At 40.7% G+C, this 23561-nt stretch overlaps 11 protein-coding genes across 11 annotated transcripts; 5 read left to right on the forward strand and 6 right to left on the reverse strand.

The window, feature by feature from the left end:
* Positions 1-377: 377 nt before the first annotated feature.
* On the reverse strand, positions 378-1424 carry LOC108106234 (extensin). The gene is given in 4 exon segments (XM_017213159.1): positions 378-702; positions 820-1208; positions 1210-1296; positions 1356-1424. Coding segments are annotated over 4 exon segments (870 nt in total).
* A 75-nt stretch (positions 1425-1499) lies between these two features.
* On the reverse strand, positions 1500-7990 carry LOC108106699 (major facilitator superfamily domain-containing protein 6). The gene is made up of 5 exons (XM_017213932.2): positions 7837-7990; positions 6032-6448; positions 5272-5926; positions 3680-4882; positions 1500-3617 (listed from the first exon to the last, which is right to left on the reverse strand). Exons 2-5 carry the CDS (start codon positions 6271-6273, stop codon positions 3435-3437), a joined length of 2283 nt encoding a protein of 760 aa, XP_017069421.1. The 5' UTR covers positions 6274-6448; positions 7837-7990; the 3' UTR covers positions 1500-3434.
* Positions 7991-8616: 626 nt separating this feature from the next.
* LOC108106317 (drosocin) lies at positions 8617-9011 on the forward strand. The gene has a single exon (XM_017213286.1). It carries the CDS (start codon positions 8634-8636, stop codon positions 8826-8828), a length of 195 nt encoding a protein of 64 aa, XP_017068775.1. The 5' UTR covers positions 8617-8633; the 3' UTR covers positions 8829-9011.
* Positions 9012-10233: 1222 nt separating this feature from the next.
* LOC108106277 (attacin-A) lies at positions 10234-11062 on the forward strand. Its single transcript, XM_017213243.1, has 2 exons — positions 10234-10534; positions 10600-11062. Exons 1-2 carry the CDS (start codon positions 10248-10250, stop codon positions 11000-11002), a joined length of 690 nt encoding a protein of 229 aa, XP_017068732.1. The 5' UTR covers positions 10234-10247; the 3' UTR covers positions 11003-11062.
* A 1048-nt stretch (positions 11063-12110) lies between these two features.
* On the forward strand, positions 12111-12949 carry LOC108106674 (attacin-B). Its single transcript, XM_017213904.1, has 2 exons — positions 12111-12412; positions 12478-12949. The coding sequence occupies exons 1-2, from the start codon at positions 12126-12128 to the stop codon at positions 12878-12880; spliced, it is 690 nt and encodes a 229-aa protein (XP_017069393.1). The 5' UTR covers positions 12111-12125; the 3' UTR covers positions 12881-12949.
* A 93-nt stretch (positions 12950-13042) lies between these two features.
* On the reverse strand, positions 13043-15141 carry LOC108106672 (26S proteasome non-ATPase regulatory subunit 11). The gene is made up of 4 exons (XM_017213903.2): positions 14584-15141; positions 14015-14521; positions 13682-13894; positions 13043-13616 (listed from the first exon to the last, which is right to left on the reverse strand). The coding sequence occupies exons 1-4, from the start codon at positions 14899-14901 to the stop codon at positions 13386-13388; spliced, it is 1269 nt and encodes a 422-aa protein (XP_017069392.1). The 5' UTR covers positions 14902-15141; the 3' UTR covers positions 13043-13385.
* Positions 15142-15529: 388 nt separating this feature from the next.
* Positions 15530-16269, forward strand: LOC108106675 (protein aveugle). The gene is made up of 2 exons (XM_017213905.2): positions 15530-15755; positions 15917-16269. The coding sequence occupies exons 1-2, from the start codon at positions 15603-15605 to the stop codon at positions 16082-16084; spliced, it is 321 nt and encodes a 106-aa protein (XP_017069394.1). The 5' UTR covers positions 15530-15602; the 3' UTR covers positions 16085-16269.
* Positions 16270-16363: 94 nt separating this feature from the next.
* Positions 16364-18795, reverse strand: LOC108106671. Its single transcript, XM_017213902.2, has 2 exons — positions 16879-18795; positions 16364-16816 (listed from the first exon to the last, which is right to left on the reverse strand). Exons 1-2 carry the CDS (start codon positions 18497-18499, stop codon positions 16398-16400), a joined length of 2040 nt encoding a protein of 679 aa, XP_017069391.1. The 5' UTR covers positions 18500-18795; the 3' UTR covers positions 16364-16397.
* A 626-nt stretch (positions 18796-19421) lies between these two features.
* On the forward strand, positions 19422-19965 carry LOC108106498. The gene is made up of 2 exons (XM_017213591.2): positions 19422-19614; positions 19688-19965. The coding sequence occupies exons 1-2, from the start codon at positions 19486-19488 to the stop codon at positions 19898-19900; spliced, it is 342 nt and encodes a 113-aa protein (XP_017069080.1). The 5' UTR covers positions 19422-19485; the 3' UTR covers positions 19901-19965.
* LOC108106497 (trafficking protein particle complex subunit 5) lies at positions 19963-20753 on the reverse strand. The gene is made up of 3 exons (XM_017213589.2): positions 20500-20753; positions 20134-20443; positions 19963-20081 (listed from the first exon to the last, which is right to left on the reverse strand). The coding sequence occupies exons 1-3, from the start codon at positions 20673-20675 to the stop codon at positions 19983-19985; spliced, it is 585 nt and encodes a 194-aa protein (XP_017069078.1). The 5' UTR covers positions 20676-20753; the 3' UTR covers positions 19963-19982.
* A 102-nt stretch (positions 20754-20855) lies between these two features.
* LOC108106493 (kelch-like protein 6) lies at positions 20856-22490 on the reverse strand. The gene is made up of 3 exons (XM_017213583.2): positions 22397-22490; positions 21582-22332; positions 20856-21525 (listed from the first exon to the last, which is right to left on the reverse strand). The coding sequence occupies exons 1-3, from the start codon at positions 22477-22479 to the stop codon at positions 21037-21039; spliced, it is 1323 nt and encodes a 440-aa protein (XP_017069072.1). The 5' UTR covers positions 22480-22490; the 3' UTR covers positions 20856-21036.
* Positions 22491-23561: the final 1071 nt, after the last annotated feature.

The raw sequence follows: 23561 nt of genomic DNA on the forward strand, positions 1-23561 counted from the left end.
TTTTAATTATTTCTATTTTTATTACCTTATTGGACTTTACAGAACATTGCATACCACGAATATATTTTCCAGTATAAGAGCTTTTCTTTTACTTCATAAAATATGAAAATAATTTCTTTTTCCTTATTAATTTAACTCATAATATTAGATACTTCATAGGGTACTCCAAAGGCTGTCATTCTCAGCTTTACTTTCTTTAATTATTTTACCTTTCCATTGCAACTTAGTGCAATATTTAAAGACCTTAACTGCATGCTAAGTTTTATGGACTTAAACATCGCGTGAATGCAGAAGATATATAAAGTTCATACATTAGGGAAATGGAAATTATATAATGTTTTTAACTACAATATTTTATTTCACCTCCGCCATTATTTTCAGCTCCTCAAAGTAACAACTCTTGTCGGTCGGTCTGTAGGATGGACAGTCCAACGTGGACGACGTGTAGCTAGAGTGGAGTCCCTTGGGAATATAAATATTAACCTTCTGGTAGATCTAGTTAGGTTCGGATTTGGAGGTCTAGTGGTTATAATTGGACGTGGCGTTGCAAGTGTTGGTGTGGAATCATTGAAAATAAATGTTAATCCTCTGGTGGATCTAGTCCAAGGCCTGGTCCATAAAGTAGAACGAGGATTAGTCACTCGATTTGTAGGCCGAACTGTTGGAGGCCTTGTCCACAAGGTGGCTCTATTAGTCGGTCTTCTTGTGGCACTCGTAGCTCTATTTGTTACTGGTTGTCTAGTCCACAGAGTAGCTCTTCTCGTGGGTCTTAAGGTGGGTCTTATAGTGGGTCTAACAGGGGGTCTTACAGTGGCCCTAATAGTGGGTCTCATAGTAGGTCTTATGGTGGGTCTCACTGTCACCCTTACGGGTGGTCTTGTCCATAGAGTAGGACCAACTCTTGGCCGCGTGGGACGAATAGTTGGCAACGGAGGACGCACTGGTGGCCTAGTCCACAAAGTGGGCCTTCTATTTGGCTTGGTAGGTAATAGTCTAGTGGGAATCCTTGACCAAATCAAAAACTTTCGAGTCGTTGGCACTAGAGGTGGTCGAGTTCTGACAGTGGGTCTTCTGGTTACTGGTGGCTTGGGGATTCTTCTTGTGGGCTTCCTTGTAATGGGAACTCTTCTGGTGGGCTTGGGACGTGGTATGGTTGGTCTTCTGGGTGGTGCTGTCGGTGGTCGTACATAACGCGGTGGTGTTGGCCTAGGAGGCGATGGTGTTATCCTAGGTGCCGGTGGTTTTGGCCTTGGAGGGGGTGGTCGGGGAATAGGTCTGAACACTGGTGGAGCTCTCCTGGGATTGTTGTTATCAGGAAGTGGCAGAAGCACAGGTGCTTTCGGTGGTGAATACACCGGTGTTCCATTGAGCTGACCAAAAGCCAAACAGAACACCCAAGAAAAGAGCAACGGCCACAGTTGCATTATATTTGCTCGTCACGAACGACCGACCCGATTTATATAGGTTACTATATAAAGACCAAGAACAAACACAGATGGTTGGCAAAAGATATTTGTGCCTTTGTCTTTAGACTTCACTCGGTAGTTAAACGTTTTATTAAACATACATAATTACATGATTTCTTGCTTTTCTTTTTCGTCTACTCACTTGTCAGTTTTTTTGGGGGGGGTTCTTGGTTTTGGGTTGGGTATTGTTGTATCCTTTGTATCATATGTATGCGCATTGTGTATAATACTTGTACATTCTTATATAAGTGTATACCATATATGAGTATCATTTTTTCCATTTTTTTTTTTCAATATAATATAATATATATATAGAGAGAGATTTCTTTAAGTATCGGCTCAACGAACATAACTGAGTGAGTGCAGTTTTACAGAATGCATAATACTAAAAGTTCATCTACCCGAAAAATCTCAAGAAATATGGTGCTGTACACAAGAACTAGCGTATCGTAACTAGAAAATATCCAATCAAATTTGCTATCAACAATAGTTTAATAATAATGTTTTACAGTATTTACCATAATATATATATATTTTTGGTTTAATGTTTATTTATATCGAGCGAGAGATTTGCTATATTAGCTTACATTATCGTCGAGCTGAAATCAGGAAAAAATATCTCTTAGGTACAGATACAGTTTAGTTTGCCTTTTCACTTTGGTGCGTCAACTTTCATATACTATATAAACGTATATATATATATATTATATATTTCTATATATTATATGCTTTCTTTAGGTATTTCAAAATATGTCATTTTGTTTAGTATATTTTGTGTAAAAATTAAAATATTCAACAGTTGATTGCAATGAGGCGGATTTCCATAATATCATTCGTTACAACATTTGTTTAAGTTTCGGGTTTTCGTCTCTAAATTTTGTTTAAATATTTTAATTTATTTAAATTTGCTTTTCAATGCAACTACATTTATATTTTTATTAAATTACTTCATTTGGTTTCTTTGTAATATTGCAAAGGACAATTTTGGAATTGAAATTTTTGAAACTTTCAAAACATATGAAATCAAGAACATACAACAATTTTCCATAAAAAAAATTTAAATTTAAAATAATTGAATACGAAATTAGTTTTTAGTTTTTCCTTTACAAGAAACTCCCCTAACTGTTTTGGGAAACCCATACGGTGCGTTTCAAAGCCATAAGACAAGGGATAATCTAAATTAATACTATAAAATAGTATAGTGAACATCATAGTCATAATCAACTGCGGCTAAACGAAGCAGCTACCACTGCTTCCCGATGTCCTGTAGCCTTGGAACGCCCCGTATTCACATTTTTTCTATTGGTATTTCAATTTTTTGTTATTTTCTTTGCTTTTTTATTTTTTGCAATTTATGTTTAGGTTGTTTTGCATAGTTGTATAGGTACTTTATGTTTGATTCGGGGTTGTAACCCCATGCGTATGTGTGATTTGCTTTGGTGACCGCCAAAAAGTAGGCAACAAACTCTGCATTTTGATAACTCAAAACTAAAAACCGGTAGGAAAATCCTTGCCGACCGGCTTGCATGCAACTAATATAAAAAAGGCCTATAAATATTATAGATCGGCACAATATATATATACATCTATCTGTTGTACACACACACATATATTGCCCTATGTATATTGCTAAGCTGCTATGTGAAAATTCGTTTCGATTTCCCTCTCCCACCACTATTAACCATCCATCGACTGTAACCAATCTAACTCAATATGGAATCATTATGCTGGCTATGTGACATGTCCTATATAAAATATATATATATGTGTATATGTATATGCTATGCTATGTGTAGATCGTATGTTGATTGCCCAACAAATCAAAATAAAGCAATGCAGTTATGCAATTCATATTGCAGGCCAATGTCCAAGATATGTTTGCGGTTATACTTTGTTCGTTTTTTAAGTTCTGTGAGTATGAAGATGGGCTGAAAGCCGACTGAGGGGCATCTTAAGTCCCCGCCCCATTTACTGAGCGAATGGATTGTGCTGGTTGGCTCCGGGTATGTCCAGATTACCGCCAGTGGTCTGGTAGGTTCCATATGGTCCTCCATTTGGATTCATCTCGTTTAGCCGGGAGTTGGACAGAGCCCGTGGTATCGGATTACTGGGAACTCCATGGGGAGCCAAATGCGAGGTCTCCTCGGCCACCTAAAAAAAAGGAAAATTAGATTTGTTATATAGTTTTCAAAATTCCTAGCTATTTAACCCACCTGATGTGGATCCTCGGTGACTGGTATTTCCGAAATGAAGCCCTGCTCCTTCCGATAAAAGTTAACAAAGATGAAGAAGCCGAGGACGAAGAGGCAGGCGATGCCATACCAGCGGAAGGTAGTAGTAGTACCGTAGTAGGTGACGAACATGCCGCCAATAATGGCGCCGCAGCCACGACCCAATCCGTGATGGATACCCTGAAGGACACCCTGAGCCGAGGCTCTCAGATGTTTGGGAGTATTGTGGGCAATATAAGAACATGATGCAGCCCACACGGCTGCATGGGTTATGCCCTGCATCAGCTCAAATGGCAGAACCATCCACGGATTGGTCAGGTACGAAATATAAAGGAAGCGCAGCACATTACCAATTAAACCCAGACACAAGACCTTGACATGACCAATTTGAGTGATCAGACGGAAGCTGAAGAAGTAGGCAAAAATCTCGGAAACATGATTGATGACCGAGGCCACACCGAACAGAGTGGGAGTGCCACCATAGTCCTGTAGATGCCAGAACAAAAATGTGAATATCAAACCAATGCCAAAGCCCATGAACCAGGCCACGAAAAGGAAGGAAGCTGTTTTCAGATCTTTAAAATGGGTCAACACGGTCATCCATTCCGGCAATTCCTTGGCAGTCTGGGCGAAGACTTTTGACTCGGCTCCAATATGCGGCTGTGGCTGATGGCCAGCAGCAAGGAAGCTACTAACGCCACCGGCACAGGCACCCGAGGCGGCACTGCCGCTACCAACGGCCAGCGAGGGCAGATTCAATTGGGCCGCCAACTGGTTCATCGACTCCTCCTCGGCACGCTTGTTAGGATCCACGAACTGTGCCTGCTGCTGTGCCGCCATTTGCTCATCGACGGGATCGTACTTAAAGGTGATCTTCGAGGCGGAGATAATCGCACAGGTCATTAACACGGAGAAAATGGAGAAACAGATGTTGTAGTTCTTCTCCTTGTTGCCAGCTCCACATGGATGATTCGAGAACGAGGTGGAGTGATCCAGGGCGATGCCCACCAGGAACATGGAGATACCCCATCCCAGGGATCCAAACATCCGTTGGTGGCCGTACTTATCAGCATCCTCACCCAGCAGCGTTATCACAGCGGAGTCCGCCAAAGTGATTGCCGGTGCACTGAAGAATTCTCCAATGAGGATCACCAGCAGTAGCAGGAAGAAGGCCTTTTGGATGTCCTGTGGGGGTAGATGAAAATAATGTAAGTAAATTTTTATAAATCAAAAATAATACTCCTTTGGTTCTACAAAAATTTAAAGATATTTAAAACGTACCTAAAAGGTGCTTCTTGAAATGGTATCAAAAGATGGATTACAAAAATGAATATTAGTCAACTTAGGATTAAATATTTAACAATGCATACAGCTATGAAAATACACTGAAATCAAGGACAATAATCAAATAACTTTTACATACAGAACACAATTTAAACTTTAACTAAGTAAAGAACTCTTATCTAAGCCCACACAAGCACCTATCACCAAAGTCAAAGCAACAGTAATGTGTAATTCTAGTCTTAATAATTTCAAAATCCTTTTTCAAGCTATAAACTTCTCCATCGACTTACCGGAGTCCTATAAACCATAGAGCTAAAGATGGGCGTCACATAGTCCCTGTGGTACTTATCGTCGTAGTTGCTAACAAAGTTAATGTGAACCGGTGAGATGCCCGCATCGATTCTGGGCAGCAGCAGAGATCTCTTGTGACGGCTGTGGGCTGCTTCCGCCTCTTCTAAAGCCTCATCCGCTGGCATGGTTCCTGTTCCCAAATCCATTTGCTCGGGCTCATACATGGCCGACAGATCTCGCTTTGTCCGCGTGTAGGTCAACACAAAGTCCGTAGAATTACGCCGTTCAATACAGTTGATGGCCTCCGGTCGGATGAAGCTCAACGGAATGGTGAAGAGGACCCAGCAGGCCAATGAGCCAAGGAGCAATCTCTTGCCCTGACGACAACGATCCGCATAAGAGCCCCAGAACGGGGCCGACAGGAACTCCACAAATGGCCGCATTCCTACTAGGATACCACACTGTCCCGGATTCATTCCCATCTGCTTAAAGTACACGCCCATCAGCGGGAATAGCGATCCAAAGGCGGCGTAGAAGAAGAAGTAGAAACTCTTCACGGGAATCAGCTCACGTTCTGTGCTCGCTCCGAAAAACATTTCCAGAATGTCCGAGTGGCCGCGTACTTTGTGCGTTGATTCCTTGGCTTCCGGATATCTGAGGGTAAAGTATATTCAATTAGTAACTAAAAAGTAAAGTTTACGACAACTATTATCAAACCTCAACTTAAAGAAATGAAAAAGCTCGAATAGATTAACTTACAAATTGGGATCCACCTCGCCACTGGCCTCCACATCCACTCGTGGCCTGGCTCCTGGTGGTCCATAACCGGCCTGTTGCTGCTGTTGATTGCCAAAATTCATTTCCTGATCATAGCCACCTGTTGCCTGTTGCTCATAGGCATAACCCTGCTGGCCATATCCTGCTCCACCGGCAGGTGCTCCAAAGGGATTGGCTCCACCGCCACCGGCACCTCCTCCGCCGCCTTGTGTGTAGGGATTCATTGTTCGCTAGTTCCTTGAACTCGGATGGTGTCTGCTGGATGGTCCTGGTTGTTCCTCCTCAGATCCCTTCCCCTTTCTGGTTGCTGATTTTCCGCACTTGACTGACACTTCCTTTCGGTCTGGTCTCTTGTGTCCCAGTTACAGCCTCATTATCATCTCCATTATCATTCGGCAGCTGTGGTAAACAAAAGGACACAATTTAGCATTGCCATTGCTTTGTTCTGACTCACACACATCGAAAGAGGGAATAGGAATACTAAACTGGAAATCCTTTTCAAATCTTTACTTTCTTATGAAGGGAAAATAGATTTTCTAAGCCAAATTTACGAACTATATAAGTTTCGGACTTACAGACAAAGTAAAAGGTAAAAAAAGCCGTTAATACTATTACTAAGTAATTTACTTGTTATATACTTTACTCTAAAAACATAAAACATAATATATTATTCATTTATCGTGTTAACGTTTTAACATCAATCTAAACTACATTCAAAGGTAAAGCTAAAGAACAATAACTATATTTTTGACTATTACTAATACTATATACACCAAATTGAAATATGAAATTTCCCATTTTCTTTACAGACATATAGTTAAATATTAAGCAAAGACCCTAACTCTTTCAATCACACCTTAGTGTACTTAAACCCAACCCATTAAATCTTATATCTTTTTTAGTGTTTAATCCGGATTACTGCCTATGTACAAGGCTAAGCTCTGAATCAGAAACCACTCAAGCTATTTCCACTCAGGAATTGAAAGAATTACGACTGTCAACTGCTTCCGTTTGACATTTCCCAGTTCTTTTGATAACTTTTGAGTGAGCATTCAAACATTTGACTCTTACCACTTGTCGTTCTTTGGAAAATAAATAATATTTCAATGCCAAAACAAACAAGCTCTGCCTTTGAGTGAGCTCAAGCGGGTTGAGTGAATTGCATTAGCTGGTGAGCTTTGAGCGTGAGTAATTTCTATTTCATTTTTTGTTGAGTTTACTGGTATCACACATACGCACCGTTGGCACATAACAAATGTGGGTAAATGGGTACGAGGGTGTGTATGTGTGTGTGTATATGTGGGTTATTGTCTGTATATAGAGCAGACTTGTTGTTGCTACTAAAATATATGTAAAAAGGAAGGGAAAAAGAAGGAAATTTACTAAAAAATCAAAAGCTAGTAAGGGAAAAAGGAAAATACAAACAAAAAGTACAAAAAAAAATCATTGCATTTAGTATGTATTATTCTATATCCTTTTTTATAAGCTTTTGGATCAACCTTATTTAACAACACTTCGTAATTACAACAGCACTTAGAATATTCAAAATCCCTTTGCAATTCTGCAGATTTATTTCAATTTTTAATGGCTCACACGTGCCCACAAAAGCTGAGGTACATATCATTCTCTATATATAGACAATTTTCGCACACACTTCTTGAAGGCCATTGTCACAGGCTGAGACTCTTGAGGCGAAAAGCCTGCCCTAGGCCTGCACCTTTCATCCAATTATTATGTAAACTTTTTCGAACTTTTCAACTAATTAACAAACATTATTAATTACACACCAGAAATATTTATTTGGCTCGTTGAATTTCTTTAACTATTTGCTATTTCGGCTGTTCGGAGCAAATGTGTTACGTGCGTAATCGATAAGCAGAGTTTTCCTCGCGTCTGGCCTCTATACGAGCGTTTGGCAAGCTGCCCAAGAGTTTTCCAAAAGAGCCCCGAAAAGAAAATGTTGCGCTCAAAAGCGGACGGAAAAGCTCGCTCAAGCGCGTTCCGCTGTCGCGTGCGAAGGTGTATGTGTGTGTGTGTGTGTATCCAATTTAATGAGATTTGACGCGGCCGACAGCAGGACTTCAAAGAGAGCGAAAGAGAGGGAGTCCTGATATGGCAAAGCGAGTGCGAGAGAGACAGCTTAAGGGAAAGTGACAGCTTGGCGCCAAAAATTTCGGTTTAAAATTTAACTTATTAGTTCGATAGAAAACACAATAGAAGATTTACCTTGTTTTATAATCTTACTTCTTGGAAAAACTACAGCTAACCCTAGCGAAAAACTTCAGGTGACCCAAGTTCAGGTAAGTTACCCGCCGTCATACAACATGTAAATTACTCTGCTTTTACGACGCCAATGTGTACATTTTCCAAAGAAAAGAAAAACGTAATTGTCAAGTCGTTCACCTTCAGTGGCCTGTTCGTTGATAAGTAAGAAGGAAAAGTCCCCCAAATGGGGAACCACCGGCCACCACAGAGCCAAGACGTGCCTGCATTGCAAATGTTTTTTTTCTGATCGTTGGCTCCTATAAAAAGCCAAGTGTTTTCATCGAAATCAATTCAGTCTGATTTCTTAAATCAAAGCATAATGAAGTTCACCATCGTTTTCCTACTGCTGGCTTGCGTCTTTGCCATGGCTATGGCTACTCCCGGCAAGCCAAAGCCATACAGCCCACGCCCCACCTCGCATCCACGACCAATCCGAGTGAGGCGCGAGGCCTTGGCCACCGAAGATCATCTGGTTCAGGCTGCTATCAGGCCCCCACCCATTCTCCCCGCTTAAAGTTGTGGAACCAGTGGAAAACTGCAACATGAACATCAGATCTAAAATGTTTTTCATTTCTTTCTTAAAATTTATCAAAAAGTTGTTATTTCAGCTAGTTGATAAATAATAAATAAATATATCGAATGGAGCAACAAAATATTTTCATGTTTTTTACAATCACTAATATGTATGATGAAGTAATATGACAATGAAGATTATTGAGGGGGTTCCTATGGCTAATCTGAGTTTGTCAACGGAGGCTGAGCTCTATAAGCTGATAAGAAAAATAATCATTTAAAATAAAACCACAAAAAGTCACGTTTAGGAGACAATCAATCTAAACGTTTTAAATTTGCGGTTTCTGTGATTCACAAACCGGTTTTCAGTACATTCTTATAAGACTTTAGCAAATTAACCAGATGGCTGCAGATCATAATGAATAAGTTGGTTATTCCACAAACATATTGGCGAGCCCCCTTGTTAAAATCTAAATGATTAACTAATTAGTTTATTTATATATATATATATTTATTTATTTATTTATTATTGGCCACCAAACAACACTCAGAAGATTTCATATCCAAAACTGAAATCGATAATCACTTTAAAAGTCATAAAAAATCCATAAATCTCACACGTATTTTTCTATATTTTAAAATTTTAATATAATAGTTTTAATATTTTCCTAAAAATAGTTAGTTATGTATTTAATACAGAGTTTGTTTTTAGCAAAATCAATCATTTTCTTCCTTTCAAACCCAACTTAAACATTAATTTCCTTTACATACTTTATTTTTCAGTGTAAACTTTTCGTTGACACTTCGAGTTAAAGTTTCCGCTCTCCTCTCTCTCTCTCAAGTTGAATCCCTTTCGCCTGCTCCTGCGCACAAAATTCAATTACAATTCGGCTAAAACTTCACTCAAATCCTGCCGCTCTCATCATCTCTCTCTATTTCGCTCATTAACCCCTTGCACCACCTCAAGGATATTTCCTCCCCATAAAACCTATTGATAAAGGCTGACATCAAGTGAGAAATATGATAGCAAATCGCTTATAACTGTCAAATGCTGTCCTGCGCAAGATGATGATGCACTCCTCCATCAGGCCACAAAGGCAGCCACTTGAAGATGCCAGCATAGGTCCCGAGTCGGGGGTGAAATCCGAACAAAGGAGCAACAAGTGGCGTCAATGGGTCGCAAAAATACAGGGGAGGTGATGAGGTCAAGTAGCACAAGCACACAAACAAAACGCAGAAGTAAATCACCCATCAATGCAAAACGGGGAATTCCTAGCTGATAAGGCAGGCAAACCGAAATCGGAAACCAGAAGAATCTTGTGAACCACCTGGAACGTTCTTCCCCTTTGGATGAAGGTATAAAAACGAATCATTGGTCAACTTGGGGCATCAGTCAGCTCCAGCAATCCCAACTAGCAACATGCAGAAGACAAGCACCTTAGCCGTGGCCCTTGTTGCCTTTTTAGCCATCGCAGAGGCAGTTCCTTACGGAAATCAACATCGACTTCCCACAACAGGACCCATACGCTTTCGACGCCAAGTGCTTGGTGGTTCATTGGCCTCAAATCCCGCTGGTGGCGCTGATGCTCGATTGGATCTTAGCAAAGGTATTGGCAATCCCAATCACAATGTCGTGGGTCAGGTTTTCGCCGCTGGAAACACGCAAAGCGGTCCGGTCACCACTGGAGGAACTTTGGCCTACAATAAGTAAGTGCCCAAAGCTGAAAAAAGATTCATAAAAAAAGTATTAACTGAAATTTGTTCCCCCTTAGTGCTGGACATGGTGCCTCTCTGACCAAGACCCACACGCCCGGAGTAAAGGACGTCTTCCAACAGGAAGCCCACGCCAATCTCTTCAACAACGGCAGACACAATCTGGATGCCAAGGTGTTTGCCTCGCAGAACAAACTGGCCAACGGTTTTGAGTTCCAGCGCAATGGAGCCGGGCTAGACTACTCTCATGTCAATGGTCATGGTGCCTCCTTGACCCACAGCAACTTCCCAGGCATTGGTCAACAGCTCGGTCTAGATGGTCGTGCCAACCTTTGGTCCTCGCCTAATCGTGCCACCACCTTGGATTTGACGGGATCGGCCAGCAAGTGGACAAGTGGACCGTTTGCTAACCAGAACCCCAACTTTGGTGCTGGCCTGGGTCTCTCCCACCATTTCGGTTAAACTACATAATTTAATATTTATGAAATATAATTTATTAAAAAATATACATTAAAATTGAAATATTTTTTGAAATTACTTTTATTTTGGACATTGGTGGCTACTGTTTTGTTTGCAAAATATATTTATCAGCAAATGTAAAATTTTATATGATGTACAGAAATGCTAAAAATGCAATTGTAACGTAAAACCTATAGATTGACTAACTAAGTATTAATAAGTATTAAAAAAAAAGTAGCCGATTCCTTTGGTCTATTTACTATTAATATGACATAGGCAGCAGATGTATAGCTATAAGTGATAAGAAAAATTTCTTAAGTGATTTTAATCATCAAAAAGTCGACCCATGATTATATAGAGTACAGTCGACTTAGCAATCTAGAAAAAGATTATTTTGAAATATAAACAGAAATATAACTATAATTTTCTACAATTCAATTCTTTAAGTAACTTTAATCAAGTATCATAATTTTAAACATACATTTAGTTAAAGAGAGACAACGAGAACTAAAAACCATTTGCTTTTTTTGACCAGGATGCTGGTATCTCGGCTGTTATACAATCATTTTTTACCCTCAGTTGTCCGAAATATGATCAAATATGAGCAAAGCATAATAATTGTTCTGCTTAATGTTTATCTAAGCCTAAGATATATGTGTATAGGTGAAAGTACAATCTAGCACTATAAGGTCTTTAAATTACTAAGAACTAAGAAGTACAATTACTAAGGTGTGTTTCTTTTCAGACTATAGAAGTCACTAAAAGTATAAGTTCCTCTCTGTTGTATGGAACAAACATTTTCTAAATAGAAAATTATTCACTTTTAAAAGTTAAATCTGTAGTTCCATTGTCAGAGTCCCATGAAACACAAACAAGCACAACGAAGCAACAGGTGGATCACAAAATAAAATTTACAATCCCACAAACACACAAAAACCTAGAGTAATTCACCCGCGAAAGTTAGGAGGGGAAATTCCTAACTGATAAGGCAGACAGCCAGAAATCGACACCGAGATGAATCTTGGGAATCACCAAACAGTGCTTCCCCTAAGGTGACCGTATGTATAAAAGCAAATTTTTAGCCACCTTGGGACATCAGTCAGCTCAAGCAATCTCAACCAGCAACATGCAGAGGACAAGCATCCTAATCTCGGCACTCTTTGCCCTTTCCGCCATCACAGAGGCAGCTACTTACGGAAATCAACATCGACTTCCCACAACAGGACCCATCCGCTTTCGACGCCAAGTGCTTGGTGGTTCTTTGGCCTCAAATCCCGCTGGTGGCGCTGATGCTCGATTGGATCTCAGCAAAGGTATTGGCAATCCCAATCACAATGTCGTGGGTCAGGTTTTTGCCGCTGGAAACACGCAAAGCGGTCCGGTCACCACTGGAGGAACTTTGGCCTACAATAAGTAAGTTCCCAAAGCTGAAAAAAGAATCATAAACAAAGTATTAACTGAAATATGTTCCCCCTTAGTGCTGGACATGGTGCCTCTCTGACCAAGACCCACACGCCCGGAGTAAAGGACGTCTTCCAACAGGAAGCCCACGCCAATCTCTTCAACAACGGCAGACACAATCTGGATGCCAAAGTGTTTGCCTCGCAGAACAAACTTGCCAATGGCTTTGAGTTCCAGCGCAATGGAGCCGGACTAGACTACTCTCATGTCAATGGTCATGGTGCCTCCTTGACCCACAGCAATTTCCCAGGAATCGGCCAACAGCTGGGTCTAGATGGTCGGGCTAACCTTTGGTCCTCGCCTAATCGTGCTACCACCTTGGATCTGACGGGATCGGCTAGCAAGTGGACAAGTGGACCGTTTGCTAACCAGAAGCCTAACTTTGGTGCTGGCCTGGGACTGTCTCATCACTTCGGTTGAATAATATGGTTATATCAGTAGAAATTAATTTATTTAAAGCGAAAATAAAACTAAATTAATCATTAAAAACTTTTGTTGAATAATATGGCAGCCTATTACTCACCAATTGGAATTAATTTATTCTCCTTTTGTAAACCAGAATTAAACAGAATTTTTCATAAATTTTGTTTACGGTTTTGTTTTGTTTTTCATTTATTATGTAGTTAATTGAATATTATGCTTATTTTAGCGCACTTGCGTAAACAATTCGATCCCACTCAATGATTAATAATTTTGCTTAATTTAGTTTAATGGATTTAGTTTTACATTTTTCTGTGGCTGTTGTTGTTGCTGCTTCTGTTGCTATTTTACCAATTTCGGTTTAATTTTGTTTTTGCAGAAAAATAAAACTTGATTGGCTCGAACAAGGATTGGGAGTTGTTGGAAAATACAAAAGGAAACTATGAAATGTCTGCTAAGTATGCTGATATCATGTTTGAATTGAATAGTGCCTCCTGCGCACCGCTTACGAGAGTTTCTTGGCCTTCTGGTACAGTGTATCCACCACCTTACCCATACTTTGAATGGTTTCCAGCACGCGTTCATAGGTCTTATCAACAGGCGTCTCTTCGAAAACGATGAGTACTCCCTCACCCTGATCCAGAATACCACTGAACTTCTTGTCTAGGATCATTTGGGAGAGCTTCTTTTCAACCTGCGGCATAGGCAGCTGGATGCTCTCGGCCACGTGGGCAACCTGATTATTGGAAACAAAGAATTTTAGCAGAGTTCAAAAAACCAAGACTTTGTAGGTGAACTCACTTGCACACGGGAGTATGGTTCAATAATGCGGCACAAGTTCTGCTCCAGCATAGTATCGTACAACGTTCCCAAATGAGCCTGCACGATCACATCTTCGGCCAGTTCTTTTTTGTATTCCTTGAGCGCAGCTTGGAAGTCAGCCAAGGAGCGTTTGTGTGAGGCTTCCGCCACCGATTTCATTGCATCTACATCGCGTCCCGAGTAGGTAATTGCCTGTTAACATAGATTTTAGATTAAAAGTTATGTATTTGCTATGTATATGGACTCAATTTTTAGTGGATTTTAACCAATATCTCTTAATATCTGTTAAAAAATCGGAATCCGCTAACTTACCAGCTTTCCGCTAACAATCTGGTTGACATCATCGGACTGTCCCAGCATTATCTTGCAGAGCAACATGTATTTTAACGAGGTCAGGGCCTTGACGCTGTCCACACTGTCGAATCCTTCAAAGGCTTCGTAGAAGTAGGAGAAGGCGGTCTTGAAATCGCGCTCATCGGCGGCATGCAGGATACCCGACTGCAGATCCAGGGCACCTTGGACCTTTGGCGGGCAGTAGATGGCATTGGCCGTGGTTCGGGCCGAGGTAAGGGCGGCTCTTGCCTTGGGCAGATTACTCAGTGCATGGTAGGTTTTGCTCTCCAGTAGCTGGACCTCCACCAGCAGGTTCTTGTCATCCAACTTTTTTAGTTCCCGCAGAAGCTGGGCTCCCAAAGTAAGAGCCTCGGTATACAAAGCAGTATCGAAATATAAGGCAATCAGACGAGCCTCCAGGGATTGGCGAAGGAAGGTACGCTTCTCCTGTTTTGCCCACTCAATGCAGTCTTTACACAGTTGAACCTAGGGATCAGAAAAACTTCTTACTAGTAAATGTGGCACAAGGGAATATTTTACAAACTCACCTCAATGCCTGTACCCGCGTCCATGTCAAGGAACATGTCCACCAGTGAACGCACCAGCTTTGCTGCCTTGGCCTTACTGATCGAACTGAGGAACGGACGAGTCACCTTGATGAGATCGGCAAGCTCTTTGGCCTTGCCCTCCTGCTTGTAGAGCTCTCCCTGCTGTAAGATTCCCTGCTCCTTAATCCGGATACGTTCCTCATCGTTCTCGGCACCTTCCTGGTCTCGGACGATCTTGTTCAAAAGAGAGCTGTCCTGCTCCTCGCGATTTACGCTGGACAATGCCTGGGCACGCTCGAAAAGTGTTGCTCCGGCCATCTTGCGACTTGGAATTTTGATTCGGACGAGACGAGATATGGGGTCGGTCAACACACGAATTTACGAATCAATCTATCAACTAAGCGTATCTCAACTCAGCCACTAGCAATGTGCCAATTTTTTCTTTGTTTTTAATTAGGTCCGTTGTGTATTTATTGCGTATTTTTGTGTTTTATGCTGACTTTTTCACCTTTCGGTCGTTGTTATTAAGCGCCAGTCACGATTAGAGCTGGTTTGGTTTCGATAGGTGCGCCACAGCGGCCATCGATAGAGAGCGAATGCTGATCTAAAGCACTTTATCGATATATCACACCAAGGAATCTCATAAGTAATTGCAAAAAATCGTATTCATTCATATTCATTATTTCAAATTAAATGCTAATTGTTATTAACCAAGCATAAACTAAAATACATAATCCGTTGATAACTAATTATAATTTAATTCACTTTATTTTCATGGGATCCAAAGAAAATTTTTGAAACGTGCTCAATAAAAACAGCTATTAATTTTTGTTCTTTGCATAAATAAGTGTAAAAAATAAGTTTATAAATAACAATAAGCACACGTTTAAAACAACTTAAAATCACGACTTATAATCTGAAAAGCGATATGTTTTGATATCTCATACCTAGCTGTTATCGGTATATCGGAGTAGTTTGTTTTCTTGCAACTTGCTAGCGATTTTGTTTTTAAACTAAAAATGGGCGAAGAGACTAGTAATTCTACGCAAAACAAAACCAGGACTAAGACCACTCGGCCCAAGGCAGTATACCAGTGGACTATGATTGATGTCCTAAAGTGGTATCGTCGCCACTGCGGGGAATACACCCAATACGAACAGCTCTTCGCCCAGGTAGTTGATTCCCTTCTTTTGGATTCTTAATCCCCCACTTACCGTTGTTCATCGTTGCCATTGCTTCCTTGTAGCAGTTCCGTCATCTCAGCACCTCTAGCACAAAAAACAATTTAGACATCATAAGAACTGCCTACTGATTTGGTTTATACATTTTTCAGCACGATATAACCGGAAGAGCTCTACTCCGAATCACAGACTCCTCACTGCAAAGAATGGGAATAACGGACAACCGAGATCGGGAAGCTATTTGGCGGGAGATCGTCAAGCAGCGACTTAAGACGGACATAATGGAAATCCGGGATATGGAAAGGCTCAACATACATTAGTATCCCTAGGTATTTGTCATTTGGATAGATTAATTTTAGGTTTAAATATAGTTAAAATCAAAGAGTCTATTATCATGAAAACTATCTTATTCTTATTCTTAATATCCTTAAAATTCATATCTTGTCTTAGACTGTATTTTTCCGAAGGTAGAATGACACGAAATACACTTTAAAATGAGAGACTAGATCAATGTTTATTTTTAGAAGTGTCATTTAAAAGTAGACTAAAGTAAAGACCAGAATATCAATTCTTTGAGATCACTGAAAGACGTTTCTAATATCAATCACTTAAAATGACCAGTTCCACTTCGGCTCAGGCCTCTTTTTCCTGCTTGGGTGTTACCAACTGCACGTCATTATCGACCGGTTTAGTGGGCACACTAGCAACCAAACCTCCTGCTGATCCGGCGACAGCCACGCCACTATTGCAGCTTGTTGTAGTAATGACCTTGGGTAATGAATTAGACGTTAGGATGTGCGGCATGGTAACGGTACCATTGCCCATTGGCAGAGCAGTGGTGAAAAGCAGTTTGGGGGGCTGAAGACGCTGAGCAGTGGAGCATGGCGAGGCAGCAGCTGCCGGTTGGAGAAGAGTTGGCAACAAGTTCAGCAAGCGATCGCCCATGGATTTCTCCCAATCCAGACGCTCGCGTTCCAAGGACAACCGATTATGCTGAATCTCGTTGGCCTCGTTTTGAGAATTCAGAAGCTGGCGAAGAAGGATTCTCATAGCTAAAAGAAATAATTGACATATTAACACAATAGGTACAAAATAATAATAACGTGGTACCCACTTGTCATGTGTCGCTTTGACTGCAGATCCTCCCTAGCTTTCTCCTGGACCCTGCGGCTTTCCTCTTTTTCCAGGTGGATGTGCTGCTGGTGTTGCAGATGATGTTCCTGTTGAAGACTTTGCTGCATTTTGTGTTGCTGCTGTTGAACGGCAGCCTGAACTTGAGCTTGTGCTGTGGCCAAGGGCAAGGAGGCGGCGGATTTGCCTACAGCAGCTGCAGCTGCCGCCGCCTTGGCTTGCTCTGCATTGACAAGCACGAACTTAACCCCTCCGGGTGCTGTGGCCACCAAACCGGCGTTGCTAGGCTGTGCCGGTGCTGCAGCCGAACCGCTTAGCATCAGGCGAGCTCCCTGATTGATGGCACTCTGCAGTAGCTGCAGCTGGGGAGCAGCTCCCTTAGCAGTTGGCATGGGACTTGGTCCCGTGCCAGCTGGCAGTTTGGATTGCATCAGGAAATTTGTGGGTACAAGAGATATTTTTCCACCTTGCAACTTGCCCGGCGTACACGTTGAACTTTGAGTAGTTAAGCTCGTGGTAGCCGTTGTGGTGGTAATGCTCGCTGGGATAATGACATTAGCCCCAGTGAAGGGAAGAATGTTGGCGGGTTTGTTCCGCTGCAAAATGTCAGCCAGAGTGGATACTGAACTTGAACTAGAGGTCTTGTCATTTGGAGAATCATCCGCGGCATCCACATCTATTGGCTCTTCTTTTGGCTGAGGCAGGAGCATGCAGTCATCATCTTCTTCTTGTTCAGGCTCCACTGAAGGAACGACCACTGTAGATTCCACCTCCTGGGTAGGCTCGCTTTTAATGCAGGGTGAAGTCAGAGCCTCGCCTATATCCACATCAACTTCCGCAGAAAGCTTTCGACGTTTTGAAAAGGATTCCTCGTTCATATCGAGGTCAGATTCCAGGCAACCAGCTTCCAGTTCTTTCCGGCTTCCAGACTCTTTGTTTTTGCTCACCAAGGCGGAGAGTAACATGTCATCCTCCTCGTTGTCGCTTTCGGATAGCTCCTCTCCGTTTTCGAGCCGGCGTTTGCGTCGTTCGGCATGTTCCTCCAGAGCCTGCTCTAGCTGGTATTTAAGCGAAGGAGCCGGTACCTCATTGGGTCGCACACTGAAGATGGGTCTGGTCATGATGGCATCCATCTCGGCGAAATGCTTCCAACTGGGTTCCGAATCAGTGGACATACCACCGCACTCCTTATCCTTTTTTAAGCGATTATAAAAGCACTTTAGATTCTTAATCCGCGTGGTAATCTCCTCCGGCGAACGATGGTAGCCGTACTCCTGCATCTTGGCGGCCAGCTGACAGATCACGGCATGCTTCTTATGGGTTGTGATAAGGGTTCTCTGCAGCTTAGGATCGCCCCACAATTGGATAAGCAGTTTGGTTTCATCGGTGTCAAAGTTGGGATTACGTCCGACAAAACTGTGCTTCTTGGCAGAACTCTGGCAAGGATTTGAGCTACCATTTCCTGAATTATTTGTTGTATTTGCAGGGTTTGGTGTAGAAGACGAACCGCCATTCCCGGTCTGAACTGGTGAAGGTACCGGGTATGTGGCCGCCGCTGCATCCGAACGGCGTTTCTTGATCCTTGCACTGGACTTAAGGCTCATGCTGGACTGAGTCTAGAAACCGGACAGGCAGGAGAAAATCAATATGACCCAAAAATTGAAATCCGGGAGCCGCTGCCTCCGTCTGCAGGCAAGTGAAAAATGAGCCAGGCAAACGGCGCAACCGCGGGCAACCGAAATACCTGAAATCCACCCCTAAACATCGGATATACCCCCACCGCCCGGAAAATCGGGGCTAAGCCAAGTGCATTTCCCACCCAACTAAAAAGTAGCATGCGCGTTGGCTCAAAACAGCTCTCTCGTTCTCTCTTGTCCTTAAATGACATGCGCCAAGGGGGAGTTATTGATTAGTAACCCCTTAAATTAAAGGGTTTTTCCAACCTTACTTAACAGAAACCCCTAATTTAATAAAATATATTATAAGAGGTAAAATAAAATTCAAGCTTTTCTCAAAATATATTTTGGGAGACGGAAATCTGGCGATTTAAGGCGGCGAATTAGGATGTGGACACGAGATCTGCGCATCACACTTTGTAGGACATGCGCAGTGAGAGCGAGCGAGAGAGCGGATGAAACGGTAGTGGGGGTGGAATGTGGTAGCTGCAACGAAGCAGCAGACTTTGTGAGAGAAAAGTATGCAAATGTATATGTATGAACATTAATTACATTTTTTAAAACTTACTTTTAAGTGCAGTAAACTAAACAAATTTAAATAAGTAAAAAAAAAATCAAACCAGCATATTTCATCGACAGTTACAGAACTATCGATAAGTCGATATATGTAATCCAACTAATGATGTAATTTATAGGTAATTCTTACCTTTTTATGTCGGACTGTTATCTTATTTTATAATTAGAAAATGTTTAATTTTGAAACATTGAAATTTTAATTAACAACACGTTAAACAAAATGTAAAATATATATATTCTGGTATATTTTAAGTTTAGTGGGATTTGAGATTTTCCTAACCTGTTCACACTGCTGTCAGCTGTTGCTAAAAATTTGGTTTGCAACACAAAAATAAAAAATGGTTTTGTCAAAGGATGAGCAAGAGTTCATCAAGCGCAAGCATGAACAGACTTTAAAGCTGCGCAGTGAGTTCCTAAAACAGAGCTCGAATCCTTATCGTCATGCCACCGGCGAGGGCGGTACCGTGGTAAGTGGGATCACCAATCCTTGGTTATGTCATCACGCTGAGAAATATGCTATTAATCCGCTTTGCATTCCAGTTCGATGCAGGATTGTCCCGGTTCCAGGCGATGCGCGTTTCCCATTTCGAGCACTTCAAGCCCACCGGCAAGTCCTTCCGTACGGGTCTGTTCGCCGTAGTTCTGCCTATTGCCCTCTACGCCTGGGCTTTGAAGGCGGAACGAGATGGCCGCGAGGAGAAGTACCGGACTGGCCAAGTGGCCTACAAGGATCGCCAGTTCAAGTTCATTTAAGCTTTACATTCAGCAAATAATCTTCGATTTGTAGTGGAATTAAAACGAAACCAAAACAAAACTAATGTTAAGTAAACGTAATTTATTTTTCCTCCATCTGTTTATCGCGGGCAATGACGAAGTCCTCAAACTTGACCATGTACGTGGTGCCCTTGTGCCAATGGGCAGTGACCTTACAGGGCTAAAAGGAAAACATTAAGAAGTATAATTTACGAATTTCAAACAAAACCTACAAATCCGCAATTCGTAAGCACAGCTTCAACAATGCCAGCCGTGAAGTTAGCGCAGTTCAAAGATCCCTTATCCTTTGGCACACTAATAAATGTATTGACCAGAGGTTCCTTTTCTATGATATAGTATGTCCTTTCATCATCATTGGCATGTTCTAGTTTTTCCGCCTCCTTCCCAAAGAGATTCTTCCACACCGTGGTCTTCACAAAGAGTAACATTTGCGTCAATTTGGTTTCCCTCTTTCCGCTACGCTCCCTCATAAAATACAGATCAATAATTCGAGTGCCGACATCTTGACCCAAGTCATGAAGTCTGAAATTATGTGTGAAATAACAAATAAGTTGCATAAACATCAAGAATCCTCCCACCTTGTTTGCAGCTCCGGCACGGTAAACACTCGACTCTGCGAGTACTGAACAATTTCACTAAAGAGCAGTGCCACAATACTCTGCGAAACCTCCGTTTTGCCCTTAGACAGTGGTCTATCCAGGATATTACTACGCGGACGCATAGAGGATATTTTAAGAGCCTCTAGCTTTTCCATTTCCCTAATAATTGTATTATATTATTTTCCAAAACAAAACAGTGAGGCAGTGTGCCCGACGCTTTTTCTGCTCACAATACCAATATATCCAACAAATTACTGCACCCAAAAAAATATATTAAAAAAATTCCGCCTAAATATATTAATTGAATTAACTTTAATATAGACTTTAATTTCTGAAGGGTACTTTTGTATTTCTTAAATTATTTTTGCCTGCATTGATAACGATAACAGTATGTACATATGTGTATAACAAGAAACCAGAAAGAGTCTTGGATGAAATGTTATACTAACCAAGACGCAAACCTCGGAATTTTACTTTTACTTTTTACTTTGAAGATTTATTTTGTAACTTTTGCAATTAACTTATATTATTTGTCGTTAAACTGCAACATTCAGTTTTTTTATTTGGGTCAAACTTCTCCACTTTGGACCAGTGATCTAGAGAACTTTGTTGTAATTCTAAAAGGTACTCTTCAAAATGCTTAAAACGAATTTCCCGATTATTTGGACAACTAATGCAGTGATAATACCTGCATAAATTATCGCAAATCCATGAACGTGGGTTTTCGTTCGTTAGGTCTGTTACATACACACTTTCTTCCTCCAAAGCTGCAATTCTTTCTTCATAAATCCGAGTGGTAATTTTCGAAATGGAATCGTTGATCAGATTATCGACTTCCGGAAACGATACTATTTCCGTTATCAACTGGTGATGCTCATCGCGTCTCAAATAGAGTAAATACCACAATGGCATCAGGGAAAAGCGAATACAGGACACTAAACGTTGCGCATGCGCTCGTCTCTTGCTCCAATCGTGACCCAACCATCGTATAATTATAAAAAGTATCTAAAAATAAGAATAATATAAAGCTAATTAATTAAAAATCATGAACATTTCATCACCTCGATCTCCGTATTTACACAGATTTCATCGGACTTAAGCAAATATTCCAAATGTGCGATTGGCAAGTCTAGAAAATCCTTTGTGGCCACAAATGTGAGTAAGAACTTGCGGATCCTAGTCAACATTTCAGTACGCACCACTTTCAAGGCGGGTTGGTTTCTGGTCTCGACATATAGAATGCAAGCCGTATCCTCATCATAGCATTGAGGGTCATTGAAATATTTCCAGCAATGAGTCTCCAAATGTTCGATTCTCAAATAAGTGGCAGCCACAAATACTTCCACAATATAACGGCGATCCAAGATGGGGTCATCGCTAAGCATCCATTTATAAATCAGCATAAAGGCCTTTTGGGTGACCAGATTCTCTGGTAGAGTTACCAGCAAAGGAATCTTCTTTAGTTCGCTGAAGAAACGGGAGTAGACCTGGAGTACAATAAAATGACAATTGAAGTACATCTTGTTAATATCAATTTGCACGGTGGTCTTTAGATGGTCCTCAAACATATAACGAAGTACTGATATCAGTTGATTCTTGGGAGGCTGCTCCATATTCATCCAGCCCTCAACATCCTCGAAGTTATGACCAAATTCGAAGAGAGAGCGGTTCAGGGACCTTGTCTCTTCAAAACCATCCTTTGTTACCCTCTTAAAAACTCGATCAAGTTCAAGATCTTCTGTTTTAGAAACTATTCGTGCCACCGAATGTAATTCATCTCCAGAGTTTGAAGCCTCGGAATTACACTTTGGACTAGGAAATAGGAGGAACTGTTAGTAATAAAGACAAAATTATAAGCCATCATATTTTAACCTACTTGGTAAATAAGACACTGCAGGTGAGTTCCTGCCTCTCAGTCCTTTGGTCAGCTGGCAGTTTTTGCCTCATTAGCTGATCCATTTTGATAGTGTTTCCTTGTTTTGTATTTTAGAATAACAGCCTGCTATTTTTTTTCACATTGTTTATTAAATTGTGTTTTATTGTTGGTATTCTTTTTTGTTCACATTTTCAAATACATTTATATGAATAAATATATCATTTATATTACTATTTTCATTATCCATTTCTGTAATGACACATTTCCTTTCAATTTAATATGAGTATATGCGACTATTTTAACCATTTTCTTTATTTGGATGTGAAATGATAAAAGGAAAGAAAAATGGCAAAAGGTGAATTTGTATTTTAGCTAAAGTAATAATTCCGCCATTGAGCTTGTTTTATTGTATTTTGTTTTGTTTTTGTTTTTGTGTTTTGTGTGTGAGGACGATTGTAATAATAGTTAGCTATTTTCCGTTGAGTAAGCGTTTAAATTAAATAATATAAAAACGTAATTGTAAATTATAGATACATATTTAACATTTTGTACTTCTTGTTGTTGAGTGTGTTTTGTTTTTCCGTTTGATCGGTTCCTCGGTTCTTCTTTCCCTATTTTCTCAAAGTTTTCATTCCATTGATGCCCGTTTTCAGATCTTGGCTTGTATTTTTCTGAGGTTTGTATCAATGTGTTTTGCTGAATTTTGCACATTTAATAACAATTGCCGTATTTAGTTAATTTTTACAATAATAATGTTGCTTTTTAATGTGTTTTTTTGCACAACCTTTGCTTATTTTTTAATAAATATGCATTTTGTTTTAGTTTTCGTGTGAATTTCTCTTTCATGGTTTTTTTTTTCTCACTGACTTAGTACAACAATAATTATATAGTAAGAAATAAATTAATGTTTTTATTATTTTTATATATATATATATATAGCTGCATATATGAGTTTGTTGATTTTTGAAAAACACTTAAATTGTTTTGTTTTTACCCCTTTGCTCAAATGCCTTGACTTTGGTTAATTTTAAAAACCGCCCCAAAGTGTTTAGCATTTATTTAAAATTACAAATTGCTTCGCATTCTAGAATTATTTAGTTGCAAAAGATTCCAAACGTGCAATGCTGCGGTTTTCGTTTGTCCATCGACTCCCTAATCCTAATTG

The sequence above is a fragment of the Drosophila eugracilis genome, unplaced genomic scaffold, assembly GCF_018153835.1.
Source record: "Drosophila eugracilis isolate 14026-0451.02 unplaced genomic scaffold, ASM1815383v1 contig_81, whole genome shotgun sequence".
Classification (NCBI taxonomy): Eukaryota; Metazoa; Arthropoda; class Insecta; order Diptera; family Drosophilidae; genus Drosophila; species Drosophila eugracilis.